Source organism: Leopardus geoffroyi, chromosome A2 (genome assembly GCF_018350155.1).
Source record: "Leopardus geoffroyi isolate Oge1 chromosome A2, O.geoffroyi_Oge1_pat1.0, whole genome shotgun sequence".
NCBI classification, from domain to species: Eukaryota; Metazoa; Chordata; class Mammalia; order Carnivora; family Felidae; genus Leopardus; species Leopardus geoffroyi.
Genome location: NC_059331.1, coordinates 75810432 through 75831582, shown reverse-complemented (window position 1 = coordinate 75831582; position 21151 = coordinate 75810432). Strand labels below are relative to the sequence as shown.

Sequence of the window (21151 nt, the reverse complement as noted above, 5' to 3'; positions counted from 1 at the left end):
GGCTCCAGGTTTCCCTCAGTTACCATCAGACATTCCTTCTAAGGCACCCATCACTTAGATTGGAACTCCTACGCACAGTGTATGTGGGGTGTGCGGGCTGACTGACGAGAGAGAATCACAGACGATGGGAACAATAATACTGACACAAACCTGAAAATCAATTGCAGCGTGTCTATGCAGATTTTCAAGGCCATTTCAGACAGTCTTCCCGGGCTCAGATGAGAGATAGCTCTACTTCTCTGCATCCCATTACCACAACAATACAGTCAATCTGGGGATCATTTCGAGAACATCCAAACTAGGTAATACGCTTACTTCACAAGGGGAAGCGGAAGACATATGGAATTGGTCTCTAACTGGATGCTGAGGAATGGGGTATGAAACCCTCCCCAGCTGGCACAGTTAATTAAGGTAGTCAAGTAAAACACAATTAAAGAGAAGTAACAGCACAGGATAGATGGAAGGGAATGATCAAAGCAATAACACAAAGAGCTTCCTCTAGAAGTGATTTCTTAAATGGGTAACAGACACCAAAGGGAGCTGCACAAACAGTGATCCTTGGAATGTCTGCAGTTTGGGTCAGATTTTGGTTAGGTTTCAACTAGACCTTTTTATTTACATACGCCATAACTAAGGAGATATTCTTGCAGATGTGACAAAACAAGTAAGAGTAAAGAGGATAAAAGATGGATAGGTTTTCCAGGAAATGCTTTTGTTTTCTTTCTCCCCTCTAGCACTATGGACAGCAACACCCTAATAGTCACAGGAAGCAAGCAGACTCCTTTTGCTCCGATGAAGCCAATGAGCACAATAGAAGAGGCCTAATGGATGTGTCCAAAATGCAATAAATAGAGACACTATAGAGAAATGTAGGGGAATTTGAAGCGCACGGGCCAATATATTCTTTTGACACCTACAGATTTCCATTCTCTGTTCCCTCCCATAGAAGTCGGTTGTATTGGCAATCACAGTGGGTCATTCTTACCAAAAAAGGAATCTAAATCAAGACTATACACACAAAACACATCTTTGCCATAAAAACAAGATTATACAGGAGGCTGACAGTCTTAACTAGGGGACTAGTGGCCAGATTATATTCCCTTGCTTTTTGCCACACAGTGGATGTACCACATATAAATCAGTTAAACTAACAGCCTTGTAGCTGAGCATATAGCCACTTCATGAATATTTAGCACACAATGCAAGCTGCATTACAGAATGAGAGCCTGGCGGTCACAGCCAGTAGACACCCACTGAGCCCAGGGACTCTAGATGGCAATGGGATTGTGGGAATGCGTAGAAATCACTTTTTCAAAGAATACCAATTGGAGTGAGAGTAAACTTGGGCGCTAATGTTAAGTGATGAGACTAGGATACCAAAATGCATCATGATGGAAGTACAGGAATATCACCTCAGAACCCTTTGTCTTCTTTGTACTATTTTAACTGCTTATAAAGAAAGAAGACTTTTGCACACTAGACCACCAGCTTGACAAAAACAAGAACTATGACTGATTTGTTTATTATGTTGTTTCCAAAGCCTTGTGCTTAGTAGACACTCAATATTGATGTGTTGAGTCAGCCAGGAAATGCTTTTTTGAGAAAGAGGCGGTGGAGGGGGGGGGCAGGGGTAGAGAGAGAGCGAGACAGAATTCTAAGCAGGCTCTGCACTGTCAGAGCAGAGCCCCAAGCGAGGTTCAAACCCACAACCATGAGATCATGACCTGAGCCGAAATCAAGAGTCAGATGTTTAACCAACTGAGCCACTCAGGTGCCCCAGAAATGCTTTTGATATATACTTATCCATGGGGAAGCTCTTTCTGGCCTGTTACAAATATTTACCTATTGTCTTCAGTGAACTGTCCAGCTCCTAATTCATGTCAATCCCTCCAATTGTGTACTAGAGCCCATCTCCAACTGCCTACTCAAGGACATGAGTCAGTTGTTGTTCCTCCCTTTCTCTGTGATTCATCACATTTTCCTTCTATACTAAATGAGTCCCATTAGTATCCCTAGAATTTTGCCATCGTAAGAAAAATGTTCTCTTGACCCCATTTCCTCCCCCAAGTTAGTTTTATTTACTTGCAACCCTTTAAATTTTTTTTAATGTTTATTTTTGAAGGACAGTGAGACAGAGCATGAGCAGGGGAGGGGCAGACACACACACACACACACACACACACACACACACACACACACAGAATCCGAAGCAGGGTCCAGGCTCTGAGCTGTCAGCACCAGAGCCCAACACGGGGCTTGAACTCATAACTGTGGGATCATGGCCTGAGCCAAAATCTACCACCCAACCAACTGAGCCATCCAGGTGCCCCTTACCTGCAACCCTTTAAAGCAAAACTTGAAAACTTGCTGTCTCTACACCTCCTGATACTCTTCACCTTGCTCTACATACTCTCTACTTGCACAAGAAAACCTGGGGCTTTTTTCTCTATAATTCTCATCATTGTCTAGAAAACAATATAATCTGCTTATTTCTTATGTTTTCTTTATTGTCTATCCCTGTGTTTTGGAATGTAAGATCCAAACATGGACCTTTGTCTTCACTCAAGTGACCTTTGTCTTGACTCGAGCTTCCCAAAGATCTGGGTATATTCCTGACAAGAAGACACTCAATAAACGTAAGACAGAGGGATGTCTAGGTAGTTACAGATTATAGTTCTGAACCTGCAGCCACATGCTATCATGTATCAAGCAACCTGCAAAAATTCCCTGAAAGTTGATATTAAGAGAAAACATTTTAAATGTTGGAAAATATTTGCACAGTAAGATGGTTTTCAATATTACGGAATTCTCACAGAAACTTATGGAGAGCTGGAACTAGAAGGATCTCTAGGTAAACTTTATTCCCAGAGATGCAGACACATACCAATTCTCTTACAGAGTATTGTGCAATCATGGAGTTTAAACTTTAATGGAAAAACCCAGTATAAATTCAAGCAACAAGACTCAACAATAAAGTTTCTCAGAAGCAATGAACTAGTATCACTTCAAAATATTAATGCTCTGCAGTAAAAACATCCTACCAGAGAAGAGTGAGCTTGCTCCAAAATATACTTGTAAAAAATGCTAACACTGGAGAACGTAACTAGGATTCAAGGACTGAAAAACTTCCTGCATAATTAAGATGACATATTATATAAATTAGTAAATGTATGCAAAGCTCTTGGAAGATTGAAAATATTATATGTGCCAGCTGATATTTATGGAGTAGCATAGAACTAAGGCAGCTCCAGAATCCAGGAAGGGGCCAGAGCCTTGTTCTAGTCTTGATAACCCAGGTTATAATCAACTCTAAGCCATATCAGACATTCTCCAAGGGCTATTTTGCTGCCAAAAATGAAGATAAAAGAAGTCAAGTAAATGACAGTAAATGACAAAAGAGGGGCTTTGGTATTGAATTGGTAAGGAGGCACGGAATATCCAAGACAGAGTGAAGACAGAGAATATGTGTGAGAGTAAGGATATACTTACTAAGTACCTAATAGGTGCCAGAAGGCATGGAAGATTTTTTTAAATGACTAAGACAGGATGTCTTCCTTTACATATTCTGTAATGTAATGAGGACATACACACTGTTATATAAGAAAAATGGAACAAGAGTTATCAGATGAAGTACAAAAGAAATATACTACAGGAGTATACAGAGGAAGAGAGATGTGGACTGAGGAGACTGGAAAGACATCAGGTAGGAAATACTTTTTAAGTTGACTGTAAGGGAAGGTGGGATTTGAACACATGGGGATGGCGTATCAGGCAAGGACAGTTCAATTCCAAGGAAGCGCTTGCAGGGGGGAACTGGAAGAAGAGCTTGGAAGTAAGCAGTCTAGTCCTTAAAGGACACCATCAGACACAGGCCACCAACTCTTCACTCTACCAACTTCCTTTCTGCCTTTCATTACACCACAGCATCTGGATGCGAACCAGCCTCCCTAATGTGGTACCTAAAGAGAATTGCCATCTATATCACTGATAGGCTGTTTCTGCCAAATACTATAAGGGACAGTGTGATCAAATATTATAAGAAACAGTATGATAAAATCAGAGGAAGGCTAAAGAAAGGTTTAGTGAGAAAACGTGAGAGAGTGCGGAGGCTGCTTGGGATTCTCTCTCTCCCTCTCTCTCTGCCCCTCCCCCATGCACTCTCTATCTCCCTCAAAATAAACAAAGCTAAAAACAAAAACAAAAACCAATTCATGCCCTACAAAACAGGGAATGGAATAAAAACACAAAGACTAACCAAGCAGAATCTTCTCAAAGTTGTGCAAATACATATTCTTAAAAGGCTCACTTAAGGGACTTACTCCAGACAGGTCAGAGATTTTTCTGAGTTAGAACGTATGGAGTCAGACATGTTTTAAAGAACAGAGAGAGTTACTGGTAGAGAGGTTTTTGGGTAGGTGCAGATTGAGTATTAACACACCACTCCACGTATCACTCTTGCTTTATTATACTTTATTCAAGAAAAAAAACTTTTCACCACCCCATTTCTTTTTTTTTTTTTAACGTTTATTTATTTTTGAGACAGAGAGAGACAGAGCACAAACGGGGGAGGGTCAGAGAGAGGGAGACACAGAATCTGAAACAGGCTCCAGGCTCTGAGCTGGCAGCACAGAAGCCCAACGCGGGGCTCGAACTCGCAGACCGCGAAATCATGACCCAAGCCGAAGTCGGATGCTTAACCGACTGAGCCACCCAGGCGCCCCTTCACCACCCCATTTCTATGCTGCTTTCTTGCTCTATAGACTATTCACTCTCTGTTGGACAGGTTTCATAGAAGGCATGACTTTTGGTAGGAGCTTCTCTTACACACTCTGCTGCAAGGTCACCAAAATTCTGTCCTGCTGGTCTACCATGCCCACTTAAGACCTTGGCAGGTCCTCATCCAGCGTCAAAACACTTCCTTTCCCTCCATTTGACAGCCTTGTCCATTATATAAAGGACCCAAAGGTAAGTCTGATCCAATTTAAACCTTGTTATGTTTTGCTAAAGGATATCAACCAATGGGCAATAAATTGAATGTGAAGAATTAGCCCCGTATCCCACACTTAATAACGTTCACGAAGGTCATGATGGCATTTCAAATAGTTTGGCCACTGCAATCTTAAAGAGCCCTCCTGTTTCTACATTAACATAAATTAAATATGTTGGCCCTGGCCCTAAACAAATGATTTCTTTTCAAACACATAACCTAGAATAAAGTTTATTTTAAATGAAAGTATTAAAAGCAGGCAACAGGAGGAAAATGTTATATAAATAATCAACCTGTGATTTGTACCAGAGGTGCCCTGGAATGAGTGAGCCCTCATCCCAGGATAGAGAATTCCTCCATGACTTACTTCGGTGGCCACAATGCAACCAGGGTAATTAGGGTCAATTTTAACCACCCTGTGAATGTCTTATTACACTACTCATGAGAAATTCCTAATAAGATGTAAAGGAACCACATTTTTATTCTTTAGGGACAATACAAACAAACCACATATTTTTAACTGATAACTGTCATTCTATTAAAGTCTAAAAAGAAGAGTGTCCAATAAGTTAACAGACTGTATTAACTGCTGCCTTTCCTTTAGGACATTAATAATGCTTATTATTTAGTATATTTACACGTATAGCAATACTTATATATTTGGTATAATGTGGCCCATAGGTCATCCCATAGACATGGATATTTTTATAGACCCAATTATAAAATTGAATCAGTGCCAACATTTAATAATTGAGTTATTTCCACTGGTGCATGGCCAAAGTTAGTGGGGGTAGGGGAGAAACAGTCAGAAGTCAGGTGCCAGAAGCCAGGACAGAGCACTCATAGCAGGCAGGCATACCACCGGGCAGGGGGGAAAGCTCTGCTGGTGTGCCAAGTGGGTGATGAGTCTTGGCCAACCATCCTAGATTACAGAGGAGGGGCAAAGTGCAGGCTGATGTGAATCAGCCCCAGCCAAATAGCAGAGAACACTCTTGGTTGGTACAACACAGGAAACGAGAAGTTAGCCCACATGGTCAGAAGACTAGTTACATAAAGTGTATCACACAAATAAATATATATTGGGAATAATGGAAGCCAGATGGCTCATCTCAAAGAAGGAGGTACAAATATGAAAAGAGGGAAGACTCAAAGCAGGAGATATTGAATTGTAATTGGAGATATCATGGTTTCAGAGAGATGAAAAAATACAGAGAGTGTGTAATAAGTTTATGTGTGTTTATTCTGTCCAGTTAGAAGATTTATAGAAGCACGATACCCTAAAAGCAAAGAATATACCCAGCACTCAGGTCTTGGTTTCTAAAGGTCATTCTCGACTTAAGGAAAAAAAAGACCAGGTCTCCTTAAAGAAACCATTCATTGAAGGCTGGGGAGGACAGGCACAGCATGAAGCTGGAAAAGAAAATGGGGACATGTATAAAGGACACAGGAGTCACCACTGGCAGTTCCCACTGGCCAAATTTAGGGCAACTGTGCTGCAAAACAACTAATAATAATGTATTACAACCCACTGAATAAAATAGGAATCTCTGTGTCCATACTAATATAATTAGAGGAGAAGGGAACATTTTACCAAGGAGTAGAATGCTAACTAATAAGTGTTGAAGGAATTGGGGCAGGGAGCGGGGAGAATCACCATTTAGCAACCATTAGAGTAACAGCTGATTAAGACAAGAAGCTTCAACGGATAAAAGTAGTAGTGAAAATTTTCAGAAGGAACAGGTTATTTACCGAGTCTCAAAGCGTATCCCCACAAAATACTTCTTAGGTACTTACTAATTTAAAACTAAATACTAGGGCAACCTGGCAGGCAGCCTCTTTTTAACCAAGTGATAAAAGTGGATATCCAAAGTAAATGCAAAAATCAACATCATGTGCATCCTGAAATCATGCACTGGGAAGAACACAGCATCACTTCTGTAGAAATCCTGCCAGGAGGCATCACATGAAGCTCATCCTGAGAGATTATCAGGCAAACCTAAGTCGAGGGACATTCTACAAGTAAACACTGCTCTGTACTCTTCAAAAATCTGCAGATCATGAAAGACAAGGAAAGACTGAAGAATGTCTCCAAATTTAAAGAAGCTAATGGGGCTTGACAAGTAAATGTCAGTATGACCCTGGAGTGGCCCCTAGACCTTGAAGAACATAAGTGGACAATATGTTGCAAGTAACTTCTCCCAGTCTGTAGCTTGTCTTTTCATTCCCTTAACCGGGTCTTTCTCTGGGTCTTTCTCAGATCAAAAGCTTTGCCATAGACAAAATCTGGGGTTTGTGAATTAGGTGGTAATATGGGATTCATGGTCATTCACTAATTCTGATGGATTAGCTGTGGTTTTGTAGGAGAGTGTCCTTTTTGTGTACTAGATAGGTAACATGTGCATGGATGGATGGACAGAATGATAAAGTGATTGGGAAATCTGAGGGTATACAACAGTTCTGTGTACCATTTTATAACTTCTTGTGAGTTTAAAATTAAAAAAAATAAAACATACAAAACCAATTGGGAAGATTCCATGTAAAATATGGATTTGATCTTCTCTAGGAAATCAGATGTGGCAACCTGGGTGACATTCTCATGTGACAGATGTGAGCTGGAGCTGACAGCTGCTTTTTTACACCCTATGAATCCTATAACGCAGCCCAGTCCTCACCACTCACTGTTTCACTACTTGTCTACTTTGCTCATTTATGTTCCCTCCCCAGCTCTACAACAGTATGAGTCTCTGGCTTTTACCATAGAGCACCTTTATCTGATACAAGCAGTAGGCAGTAAACCTTTTCTGGGTAAAGGTGTGAAAGGGGATGTTTCTCACCAGAAAGTTTTATGGAGATAATTATACACAGTCACATTGAGTTGGAGAAAGAAATACAGAGATCCTTTGTATCCTGTACGCAGTTTCGATGTTGCACAACTATAGTAAGAACAATATCAAAACATAGATAGAATCCACCAGTCCTATTCCCCTACTTTTTACTTGTACTCATGCAAACGTGTGTATTTAGTTCTATACAACCTTATCCCATGTATAATTTCATGTATCCATCGTCACAGTTAGGACACAGAACTGGTCCACCAGGACAAGGATGACCTGTGTTAACTTAATATAACCACACCAGTCTCCCTTCTCCCATCCCTAACCCCCGACAACCACTAATCTTTCCTCCATTTCTGCCATTTGGTCATGCCAAAATATTATGAATGGAATCATATAAAATGTAACCTTTAAGGACTGGCTTTTTTTCATTTGGCATAACTCTCTAGAGATTCATCCAGGCTACTACATCTACCAGTAACTTCATTTTTATTGGTGAGTGATATTCCATGCTCTGGAAATACAACAGTCTGTTTAACCATTCACTTCTTGAAGGACATCTGGGATGTTTCCAATTTAGGGCTATTACAAATAAAACTGCTACAAGCATTTGTGTATAGGTTTTTGTATGAACTTAAGTTTTCTTTCCTCTGGGATAAATGTGTAAGAGCGCAGTTGTTGGGTTAGATGATAGCTGTAATTTTTAAAGAAATGGTCAAAATGTTTTCCAGTGTGGCTGTATCATTTCACCCGAGATATGAGTAATTCATTTTCTCCACATCCTTGACAACATTTGATGTTCTTTAGTATTATCACTAATTTTTATTTTAGCCATTCTGAGGTATATAGTGATACTGTATTTTAATTTTCATTTGCCTGATGGCTAAATATATGTTCAACATTGTTTTTTTAACTTATTTATTTTTGAGAGAGAGACAGAGAGAGCAAGTCAGGGAGGGGCAGAGAGAGGCAGAGAGAGAATCCCAAGCAGGCTCTGCACTGTCAGCACAGAGCCCGATGTGGGGCTTGAACTCACAAACCGTGAAATCATGACCTGAGCCCAAACCAAGGGTCAGACACTTAACCAACTGAGCCACCCAGGCGCCCCTAGGTTCAACATTTTATGAATTGCTTATTTGCCATCCAGATATCCTCTTCAGTAAATGTCTATTCATATCTTCTGACTACTTTCTAACTGGACTGTTTGTGCTTTTTGCTGCTGAGTTTTGAGAGTTCTTTCTATGTTCCAGATACCTATCTTTTTATTCTCTTAACAGTTCATTTATAGAGCAAAATATTCTGGTTTTGATGAGATCCAACTTATCAAATTTTCCTTTTTTGGATTGTGCTTTTGGAGTCAAGTCTAAAAACCTCTTTGGTAAGTTCTACATTCTGAAGATTTTCTCCTATTCTTTTTTCCAAAAGTTTTACATTTAAGTTCTTGATTCATTCTGAGTTAAATTTTACGTAAGGGTGTATGTTTGGGTCAAGGTTCATTTTTTTGTCTATGGATGTCCGATTACTACAACACCATTTATTGAAAAGACTTTCTTTCCTCTATCGAACTGCCTTTGTACCTTTTTCAAAAATCAGTTGAGTGTATTTGTGTGGCTCTATTTCTGGGCTACCTGTTCTGTTCCATTACTTATGTATCTATCCTTCTGCTGATATCAAACTGCAGCAATATAAGAGGATTTAATATTGAAATAGAATGGATTCTTCTCTCTTTATTCTTGTCTCTATTCTAGGGTCTGGATGCTTCCATATAAATTTTAGAATAAGCTTGTGTATGTCTTTTAAAAAGCTGCTGCTAAGAATTACATGAAATTTCATTCAACCTACAGACCGATTTGGTTATAACTTACATATTTACTATGTTGAACTTTCCAATCCATGAACATGGTATGTCTTTTCATTTATTTAGTTCTTTGAGTTTTCATTAGCATATTGTAATTTTCAGCATATAAATACTGTATGTATTTTGTGAAGTGTGTACATAAATATTTTCTTTCTTTAGAATGTTACTATGTTTATATATCTTTGATTTCCACATGTTCATTGCTAATGGATATAAGTATGATTGATTTTGGGGTGCTGATCTTGTATCCTGTGACACAGCTAAACTCACTTATAAGTTCTAGGAGTTTTTGCTTGCAGTCTTGGGATCTTCTATATACACAATGTATCTGCAAATGGACGGTTTTATATCTTCCTTTCTGATCTGTGTGCCTTGCATTTCCTTTTTCTTTCTTTATTATATTTGCTAGAACTTCCATTTCTATACTGGACAGCATTGGTGAGTGCAGACATCCTTGACTTGTTCCCAATCTTAAGGAAAAGCATTCAGTCTTCTGCTATTAAGTATAATGTAAGACTTAGTTATTTTGTATATACTCTTTATCAAGTTGAGGTAATTCCCCTCTGTTCCTAAATTGCTGAGCATTTTCATTACAAATGAGTGTTAGATTTTGTCACATATTTTTTCTACTTCAATTAGTATGATCATAAGGTTTTTTTCTTCCTTACATTGTTTATATGGTGGATTACACTGATTGATTTTGATATGTTAAACCAGCCTTATATATCTTGAATAGATCCTACTTGGTCATTCTTACAATTCTTTTTATATTGCTAGGTTTGATTTACTGACACTGTGTTACAGATTTACACGCCCATTTATTTGGCCAGCTCATCTCCACCCTCACGCACCTGACTCAGCTCTTAGCATTAATATTATTAAATCATACGCCATTTTTCAAAGGTGGTTTCCTCCTGAACTTCTGGCTTTTGTGTATGTCATTCTCTTGGGTGACTCTTCTCTCCCATCCCTGCTAAAAATAAATTAATTAATTAAAATCTCTTCACAGTATTTCCTTGTTGTCCTTTTACTGGCTACAGGATCTATAGTGATACCATTTGTTTCATTCCTGATATTGATGATTTGAGTCTATTTGCGGGTTCAGTTGTGCTGAAGATTTATCAAATGTATTAATTTTTTTGGAGAACCAGTTTTTTATTTCATTTATTTTCTCTATTGCTTTCGATTTTCACTCTCATTGATTTCTGCTCTTTTGTATTTCCTTCCTTCTGCTTGCTCTGGGTTTATTTTGTTCATCTTTTTCTAGTTTCTTAAGGTTGGAACTTAGATCACTGATTTGTTTCCTTTCTTTGTTTCCAATGTAAGCATGTAATGCCATAAATTTCCCTGCCAGCATTGCTTCAGCTGCTTGAAAGATTTTATTTTCAAGGCCTTATATTCGCTGCATTTGACACCCCTCCCCGCCCCACCACCAATAAGAACACTTCATTTCTTCTCAGGATCCTGTGTCTAGAGTTCTGATACTTTCTATACTTTCTCCTATTAAGCCTGAGTATCTAGGGAAAAAAAGCCTTATTAAACTCATCCTGATTAAGGTCTGAGCAGCACATATTTTTTCTCTTGCAGGGGCACCTGTATTTTCACAAGGCATACAGTTTCCAGGATCAACAGCCATGGGAAGAAGGGAACTCTGCCCCTGTACCCCAAGTCGTGCCCGCTAGAGATAAGATCCTCTCAGTAGACCTCAGTTACGCAGATCACAGATAATTCTGGGCATGGCCACCAAATCTCTAGCCGTCTTTTGTCATAAAGATACTAAAATAGATATCAAACGCAGGGTTAGAAGCTTCAAGAACTCATCAGAGGAAGTGGTTGAAAAAAAGTATATGAATAGAAACAAAGCACAGGTCCTCAATTTGTTGCCCGGAACGACCTCACTGGCATCTCCTGGGAACCTGTCAGAAATGCACATTTCTAGGCCTTATCCCAGACTTACTGAATCAGCAGCTCAGGGGTGGGGCCCAGCAACCTGTGCTGTCCTGAGGCCTTCTGGGTGATTCTGATGCAGCTGAAGTTTGAAAACTGCTGCTCTGGTGGGCACAAAACTCGCCGCTTGAAGTTTTTACTCAAAACCCAGAAGGTATGATGACCGGACGGGAGGCTCTGTAGGCTGGCTGAGGTTCTCCACACTCTGAGGTAGGATGCTGTCCTTTAGAATTGGATCATTATCCCAGACAGATGGATGGGCTCACATTTAATCAAGGCAGTGGTTACTTCAGAGGAAAGGTCACTGTTAGCATAAAAGGTGGATACCCAGGGGCCCCTGGGCGGCTCAGCTGGTTAAGTGTCTGACTCTAGATTTCAGCTCAGGTCATGATCTCACAGTTCATGGAATCAAGCCCACACCAGGCTCTAAGCCGACAGCAGAGAGCTTAGAATTCTCTCCTTTCTTTCTCTCTGCACTCCCCCACTTGCACCTGTGTTCGCTCTCTCCCCCAAAATAAATAAACAGTTAAAATAAATAAATAAATAAATAAAAGATGGATACACTAACATATTCAGATCATGGTTATCTGTAGTAAAAAGAAATAACTCTAAGGTAACTGCTGGGCCTATGTGTTCAAGAAAATTGCAAAAATTTTCCAAATGTAAATGCAATTTGCCATAAATAAAAATTTTATTCACACATTAACACACTGTGGGAGTATATTTGTATTTACATTTTTAAAAACTTCTATTCTGTTAAGTTTTATTTTTAATTACTTATATGCATATGTATTAAAAAATGTCATGAGACTGCTTGCAAAAATTCACATATTCAACATCTTTTCCATCCCTGAAATAAAAACATGCTCTAAGAGAGTGCTCAAAATGATCATTCCTGTCACTAGGTTCAGCTTCAGGTTGAACAAGTGTTTTTTGTTTTTTTTTTAATTTTTTAATGTTTATTTATTTTTGAGAGACAGAGCACGAGCAAGGGAGGGGCAGAGAGAGAGGGAGACACAGAATCCAAACCCTGAGCTGTCAGCACAGAGCACAACGTGGGGCTCGAACCCCGGAACCAGGAGATCATGGGTGAGCCAAACTTGGACACAACCGAGTGAGCCACCCAGATGCCCTAGGTAGGACAAGTATTTTTTTTTTCAATATATGAAGTTTATTGTCAAATTGGTTTCCATACAACACCCAGTGTTCATCCCAAAAGGTGCCCTCCTCAATACCCATCACCCACCCTCCCCTCCCTCCCACCCCCCATCAACCCTCAGTTTGTTCTGTTTTTAAGAGTCTCTTATGCTTTTGCTCTCTCCCACTCTAACCTCCTTTTTTTTTCCTTCCCCTCCCCCACGGGTTTCTGTTAAGTTTCTCAGGATCCACATAAGAGTGAAAACATATGGTATCTGTCTTTCTCTGTATGGCTTATTTCACTTAGCATCACACTCTCCAGTTCCATCCATGTTGCTACAAAGGGCCATATTTCATTCTTTCTCATTGCCACATGGTACTCCATTGTGTATATAAACCACAATTTCTTTATCCATTCATCAGTTGATGGACATTTAGGCTCTTTCCATAATTTGGCTATTGTTGAGAGTGCTGCTATAAACATTGGGGTACAAGGGTCCCTATGCATCAGTACTCCTGTATCCCTTGGGTAAATTCCTAGCAGTGCTATTGCTGGGTCATAGGGTAGGTCTATTTTTATTTTTTTGAGGAACCTCCACACTGTTTTCCAGAGTGGCTGCACCAATTTGCATTCCCACCAACAGTGCAAGAGGGTTCCCGTTTCTCTACATCCTCTCCAGCATCTATAGTCTCCTGATTTGTTCATTTTGGCCACTCTGACTGGCATGAGGTGATATCTGAGTGTGGTTTTGATTTGTATTTCCCTGATAAGGAGCGACGTTCAGCATCTTTTCATGTGCCTGTTGGTCATCCAGATGTCTTCCGTAGAGAAGTGTCTATTCATGTTTTCTGCCCATTTCTTCACTGGGTTATTTCCTTTTCGGGTGTGGAGTTTGGTGAGCTCTTTATAGATTTTGGATACTAGCCCTTTGTCCGATATGTCATTTGCAAATATCTTTTCCCATTCCATTGGTTGCCTTTTAGTTTTGCTGGTTGTTTCCTTTGCTGTGCAGAAGCTTTTTATCTTCATAAGGTCCCAGTAGTTCATTTTTGCTTTTAATTCCCTTGCCTTTGGGGATGTAGGACAAGTATTTTTAAAGCTTATGTGCAAAGCACTCGATCCCGTAGACATAAAAGGATGAAAGCAACCACACAGGTCCCCTGTGCTGAGAAGAGATTAGTAAGGAGAAGACATGACTCCAGCTTTCAGTCACTGGATGATTCTAATAATTAGAATAATAACAATAATGAATACTAATTGGAATATTTGAAGTATTATTCTTGGACTGTTAAGTCCAGTTGGGTGCTCACAGCTGTACTCACTGAAATGTGACCAAAGAGTTGGTAATCTGAGCCCACACAGCCCCTAAGTTATTCAATTCTTGTTGCAGTTAGCACAGTTGCCATAAGCATGGCATTTTAATGGCAAGTTTATTAGCAAGAAGGAGGGAGAAAGGCCAAGGACCTTCTTTCCTCTCTGGGACCTTCTCTCTGCTCATTAACACAATCGGCAGCAGGCAGCCAGATGAAAGTAGGCGATGTTCACACCAGTCAATTCTGCTACTCATTAGCAGCTTTGGTAAGACAGGCAAAATAAAAAGGAAGGAAAAAAAAAACACTTTGGGGAGGACATGTGGAAGTCAGATTTTGTTCTTGCTGCTGGATAGATTTCTATAATTCTTGTTCTTTTTGGTACTCGTCATCATGGAAAATCCCAAGCTCTCTGCAGAGTTCACTCTATTCCCTTTTGCTCTCCCCCTTCTCTCCCTTTCCTCTTGGCCCCAGTTGAGTAGTTTAGGAAATCTGGACCATGAAAAGCACAGCAATGGGGAAACCCAATGGACAACTGAGACAGTTGTACACAGACCCTTCACCCATGCTCTCAGTCTAACAAAAACCACCTTTTAGGAAAAGAGGTTTGTCATCAAAAAGAAAAACCTGGGGTTGGAATAAGATAAAGGCTAAGCTTCAAGCTTGAGTTCAAACACAGACCCTGATGCCACCTTTGTTTCCAACATGAAGGATCAGGGCATACCTCAATCACTATGAGGACTTTCAGAATTTTACTACAGGGAATTTAAAAGTAAGATCATCAGAGCCCAAAAATGTTTGAATACTTTCTAGAATATTCTAGAATAATCTACTCTGGATTAAGTACTAATTAAGCATGATGAAGGTACCATACTATAGTGCACAAATACAAATATAGTTCATTTTATACCCTAAGTAGTATCCTTTTGGATTTGAAAAACATTATCACAGAAAAAAACATGAAATCTTCATTTCCTGGGTCAGATAATATCCTCAGAGTCTGTCGCCTTTAGATGATGCCTTCTGCCATTAAAGTAATGATTTGCCATTATGTTAACATTAAAAGTACTAGGCCTTGTAGAGATGCCACAATCTTAGTAGATCCATCTTTCTAGGTTAAAGTTTCTACACAAATATATGTAGAAACACCTTTCTCAGCATATTCTTCTCTCCTTCTAGTATATGGACAGGGTTAAGGTACCATCCCTCCTTATTGCACTAAAATGACTATAAACTTATTTTTTCTGATGAAAACAAAAAAAAAGCCATCAAAATGAGTATGTGCAAATGTAAGATGTTTTTGATGCGAAACTGTTTTTAAAGGGAGACAGAGGGGGTTAAGATACTCTTTGAGTAATAGCATTTCTGTATTTCCAACGTAATTGTTTCACTCTTATAAGGTAGAATTGCTTGTTCAAACTTCCCCAGATTTTGAAGTTTTATCCAGATTTTGAAATCTGCTAATATTCTACAAAGGACCAAGGTCTTCAAGAATTGATAGCATATGATTTTGTCTATAACATTTAAAAATCTCTGCTATCAGCACAGAGCCCGCTTCAGATCCTCTGCCCCCGTCGTCTCTCAAAACTAAATAAGTATTTCTTGTTAATGTTTACTTTTGAGAGACAGAGAGAGAGACAGAGCGGGAGAGGGGCAGAGAGAGAGAGGGAGACACAGAATCTGAAGCAGGCTCCAGGCTCCGAGCGGTCAGCACAGAACCCGACATGGGGCTCAAACTCATGGACCATGAGATCGTGACCTGAGCTGAAGTCAGATGCTTAACTGACCGAGCCACCCAGCTGCCCCACTAAACATTTTTTTAAAAGAAAGTACCCGTTTAAGAAAATGTATATCTTGTGATGGGAGTGGAAGACACAGCAGCATTGCACAGTCACCTCACGCTGCTGATGCTAGTGGCACGCAACCGATGGAGCTGATGATGTGACCAACTGTACTTTCCTTTAGTGCTTTAGACAAAAAATAATTCTCACCTGGCCCGCTCAACAAAGTCCAAAAAAGAGCCAATAAGAATTCACTGTAATTGGAAAATGCAAACTGCTTCCTAGTCATGAATGCATTCCTGAACTTGATGCTTCCCAAGGTTAGCCTTCTGGGACGCTAACTGCGTCAAGACACCATAAGAGTGATACAGGAAAAAATCCAAGAGCAGAGACCTAATCAGCTCCATGGGGACACCCCCGAAAGGAAGACGAAGTTTCAAAGGGTAGAGTGTAAATCCTCAGACAGGTACATCTATAAACCTGAATCACTTCTTTCTAACTCCAATCCCTTAAAGCAGGTATTTGGGATCACCCTGCAAAGCAACAGGGCAGTGACTGATCATCTTTTCTGTGGGAAGTCACTGCAATCCAGATGGTGTTGTGTCTGAGTGTGATTCAAGTGCAAGGGAGAAACGTACAAGAACTCACAGCATAAGAACATAAGGAGATGTGGAGAATCTGTTCTCCTGGAGGAGACTGGAGGCCAACATAGTCTATGGGCCTAGATCCAGCATTGCTATAGAATTGTCTCTTCTACCTTCATGAACGCAAAGCTCTCTGTGGATATGCTCTATTTGTCTCCCATGGCTTTCTTCTCCAACTCCCTTCTCTCCATCGTCACTTTCAGACAGAACAAGATGGCTATCACAGTAAACGGAGTATCTGTCTCTCTGCACATGTCAATGCTTAGTCTTGGGATGAAATTGGAGGTCTTCAGGAATGCGTTCTGATGGAGACTGGTCTACCTGGCTCCATACCTGCTGGATTTTTACCACCTGTGTTGGTGAGGGACAAAAATAGCATGGATGCAGGGAGACAAACAGCGGGTGCTCGGGTACACACATGGAAGAAAGAAATCTCTGCAATTTGAGATCTGCAAACAGGAACAAAGGGGACAAAATGAAAGCTGTGATGATCGGGACGCCTGGGTGGCTCAGTTGATTAACTGTCCGACTTCAGCTCAGGTCATGATCTCAGGGTTCATGAGTTCAAGCCCTGCATTGGGCTCTCTGCTGTCAGCAAGGAGCCCATTTGTCATCCTCTGTTCCCCTCTCTCTCTGCCCCTCCCCCATTTGTGCTCTCACTCTCTCTCTCTCTGAAAAATAAACATTAAAAAATAAAAAAGAAACCTGTGATGATCTGACATTACTGACTGTCGTCATCCCCAAGGCCACAACATCCTGGGGACACTGGTAGCTCCAGTGACACCAGGAAAATAAAGCTGTGTCCTCACATCATCCCCATGTCCAAACCCCATTTTCCAGAATCTGGTGGTGCAGCCTTCCTCCCACCCCATGGCTAGTATGATCTCCAGATGGGAGGCTTCTAACTGCAGATGGCCCCACGTGTACCTTCCCCTACCTTGACCCTCATGCATGCTCTCTAAAGAGTGATATTCTGTCCAGATATCCAATGGATATTCTGTCCATTCTTATCCAAGCCTTGGAGATATACACAGATAATTTTCTAAAAGAGTTTGTTTCTTTACGCGTGTGTCTTTATGCAGCCCATTAAAAGAACAAACACCACAGGGGAGCCTGGGGTGGCTCAGTTGGTTAAGCATCCAACTCTTGGTTTCAGCTCAGGTGGTGATCTCACCGTTCGTGAGTTCGAGCCCTATATTAGGCTCTGCGCTGAAAGCATGGAGCCTGCTTGGGATTCTCTCTCTCTCTCTCTCTCTGCCCTTCCCCTGCTCTCTCTCTGTCTCTCAAAATAAATAAATAAACTTAAAAAAAAAGAAGGAACAGCAGAAATATAATCATGTTTCTCAACCTTTTTCCTCATTATCATCTCCCTTAAGGAGCTATTTTAGACCTATTTTTCCTCATCACACACTCCCATGAAATTTCAATACCACAGATACACTATGTATCTATTTACATGATATACACCGTTTTTTTCACCCACAAAGAACCATTTTCCACCCTCTTGGGGGAGATATAATCCCTCTTGAGAATGCATGATCTTGAAGCATGCAACAATTGAAATAATTGTGCGGTAGATATCTGAACTACTGTTTCTCTAATACTATACCAATACTATAAATCACCACACACAGCATCTTTCCTTTAGATCGATAATCTGTATCGAAGAGCTCCAGACCAGCAACGTCTTCATCTCCTAAGATTACGACTGAAGCACAAAGCTTCTTCCTGTAGTGCCTCCTGCCTCTTCGTTTGCCCATCACAAGAGAGCCTACAGAATCAGCAGTGCCACCCCCCAGGTTGGCACGCCAACCCCAAAGAAAGAAGTTCACAGACACGGTCAACCCATTTCTCCCTCCGAAAACTAGAAAACTGTACTCACCTCTTGCCGCTTGAAGTTCTGGACATACTCTTCAAACTGCTCATCTTTTGTCTCATCAGCTTTCCCAAGCTTCTGAAGGACCTAGTTTGCAAAGGAAACAAAAACGGTTTGATTTAACAGTGTCTTCGAATAATAGGCAGGGCAAGGCTCTTGTTTTGCTCTCTTGAGATGTCACTCAACATAGCTAGTGTTTCTGTTCTGGAAGCATCTTGGCTCGCTGGGTTCTGGGTGATCAGACTGGGATTTTAACCACAGTTCCGCTGCTCACAGGCTGAGCAAATGCTACATTGCATGTATCGATTCATACATGTTTCCTCCAGTAAGCTTTACATTACTGAAAGGCTGTGCCTTGTCTTGTCCAATCTGGCACGATGCTTGATACATAACAGGTATGCAGATGTTTATGAAACAGTGAACCAAAGTTATTCTACTAGACACTTAGCCTACTTTTGAGGGATGGTATTAGAATTACTGGAGCCAGGCACAAGGCAAATTCTCCCCCACCGCCTTCGAATATGCCCTTCAACTCATAAAATGCTCAGTGATGTCCTGGAATACGCAAAGCCCCCTGCTAAGCACTAGGATCCAGAAATGTAAAGATGAATGAAACCAGGCCCCAGTACTTAATCTTGAGAAACGCAGAGTCCAGTGATGTAAACAAGGGAGGTGCACAAGTAACAAATCAGAGACCATGGGTCACAGGCAACATGAAGGGTTAACAGTATTGTGAGCAATATCCCTTAGGAGGAGCCGAGGTTACCAGGGAATGCTCTGCCGAGCTGACTCAAACTGTGCTGGAAATGCCAGCAGACAGGAATGTGGCAGACTGCATTCCCACCAAGGAAGGAGCCTCTGCAGAGATCACTGGAAAAATCATTACATATTGTGGGACTGGGCAGGAGGGGTTCCGTCTTCCTGGAGCACAGGATTGGGTAACAGGAGAAGGTGCTCTCACAGACACAGCAGAGAGTTACCTGGGCATAGAGCAGAAGGATCCTGAGAACCACACCTGGGTTCCCTACTCAGTAGTCCCACGTGTAGTATCTAAAACACCAAGTCATTCGAGAATAAAAAAAAAAAAAAAGGGAAAAGAAAAAAAAACCCAAAAAACAAAAACATAAGAAACCCCCATGAACACTGCCTTAATGAGTTGAAAATTATTTACATGACAATGTTATCTTTAACTTTTGAAAAACTGTAAGAACGGGATCAACTTAGAAGTGTTGTGTAAATGCAAGATAGTGTCACTATTGTTTTTATGACGACTGCTGTTACAGCAAAGCAAAATCACACAGGTCCCACGTGCAGAAGAAGGAACTTCAAGGACATTGGGCTTCTGGGCCTTGTTACAAGACCTCTTCCCATCCACCCCCAGATCTGCATTCTAAAGCAAAATAACTTAAGAAAGAAGAAGTTGCAGGGTGCTCAGTTAAGGGTCTGGCTCTTGGTTTTGACTCAGGTCATGATTTCACGGTTTGTGAGCCTGAGTGCCACACTGGGCTCCGCGTGGAGCATGGTGCTTCCTTGAGATTCTGTCTCTCTCTCCCTCTGCACCATGTGGACACACGCACTCTCTCCCTCTAAATAAATAAACTTAAAAAAAATTATTTTAATGAATAAATAATTTTTAAAAAAAGAAATGATTTTAAAAAAAAGTGCTTGCTTGCTTCTTTATTCCATCTACCTTTTAAAAAGTTTTCATTTTAGGAGCGCCTGGGTGGTTCAGTCGCTTAAGCGTCTGATGCTTGATTTCAGCTCAGGTCTGTGAGATTGAGCCCCACGTCAGGCTCCATGTTAACAGCACAGAGCCTGCTTGGGATTCTCTCTCTCCCTCTCTCTGCTCCTTCCCAACTCATGCTCACTCTCTCACTTGCTCTCTCTCTCTCTCAAAAATAAATAAACTTAAAAAAATTTATTTTTCATTTTAAAGTCAAGTCTCCCAAATGACCTGTGTCCACACACATAAACATTAAAACTAACAGGGGAAAGGTACCTAGCATTTACTATGTGATCTTTCCCCCTAATTCTTAAAATTTACTATTTCATAAATGTTTGGCTCCTCCAGAGCAGTTGAGCCTTTGAAAAGAAGCAACGCCTATGTAACGTCAGCAGTTCACAAAAGCCACGAAAAGCTGTCAGTCTTCTGAGCAGGCAACCTCGGCCCCCGCCCCCCACTATCCGTGCAGTGCAAAGGCACTGTGGTCTCAGCAGTGGGAGAAAAGAGACTGATGTTTATCGAGTCTCTGCTACATGCCTGAAACCACAGAAAGTGATTTACATGTCATGTCTTTCGTTCTCACAACACCCCTAGCTACATCTTATTTTACACACATGACAGCTGAGGAAACAGGAACACATAGTTAAGTGGCCTACTGGAGACTCTCCGGAAAATCCCTTTTGAGGTCTGGCACCCCTATCCCCACTCACGGAGAGCCTCTTCCTTCTTATGGGAAGCAAATGGGACTTACATATCCTAACTCTCATTCTCACGTTCTCACCTGAGATTCCTGAAGGCCACTGTACCCTAAGAAAGACACAGCTTCGAGGGTGCATATCTACAATTCTGAAAGGGATTTTTCACAGGCCCTCTCCTGAAAGTCTGTTATTTAAATTTTATTTTCTTTTTTAAAAAATGTTTGTTTCTTTTTTTTATTTTGAGAGAAACAGAGACACAGCATGAGCGGGGGAGAGACAGAGAGAGAGAGGGAGACACAGAATCCGAAGTAGGCTCCAGGCTCCGAGCTGTCAGCACTGAGCCCAGTGCAGGGCT

General features: G+C 40.9%; 1 protein-coding gene across 7 annotated transcripts in view; it reads right to left on the bottom strand.

The window, feature by feature from the left end:
• AMPH (amphiphysin) overlaps positions 1 to 21151 on the bottom strand; it is a 252392-nt gene that overhangs the window by 124656 nt on the left and 106585 nt on the right. For all 7 annotated transcript variants that reach the window (XM_045494374.1, XM_045494372.1, XM_045494373.1 and 4 more), the window contains exon 2: positions 18382 to 18462. In XM_045494374.1, coding sequence (XP_045350330.1) covers positions 18382 to 18462 — 81 coding nt within the window. The remainder of the gene's footprint in view (positions 1 to 18381; positions 18463 to 21151) is intronic.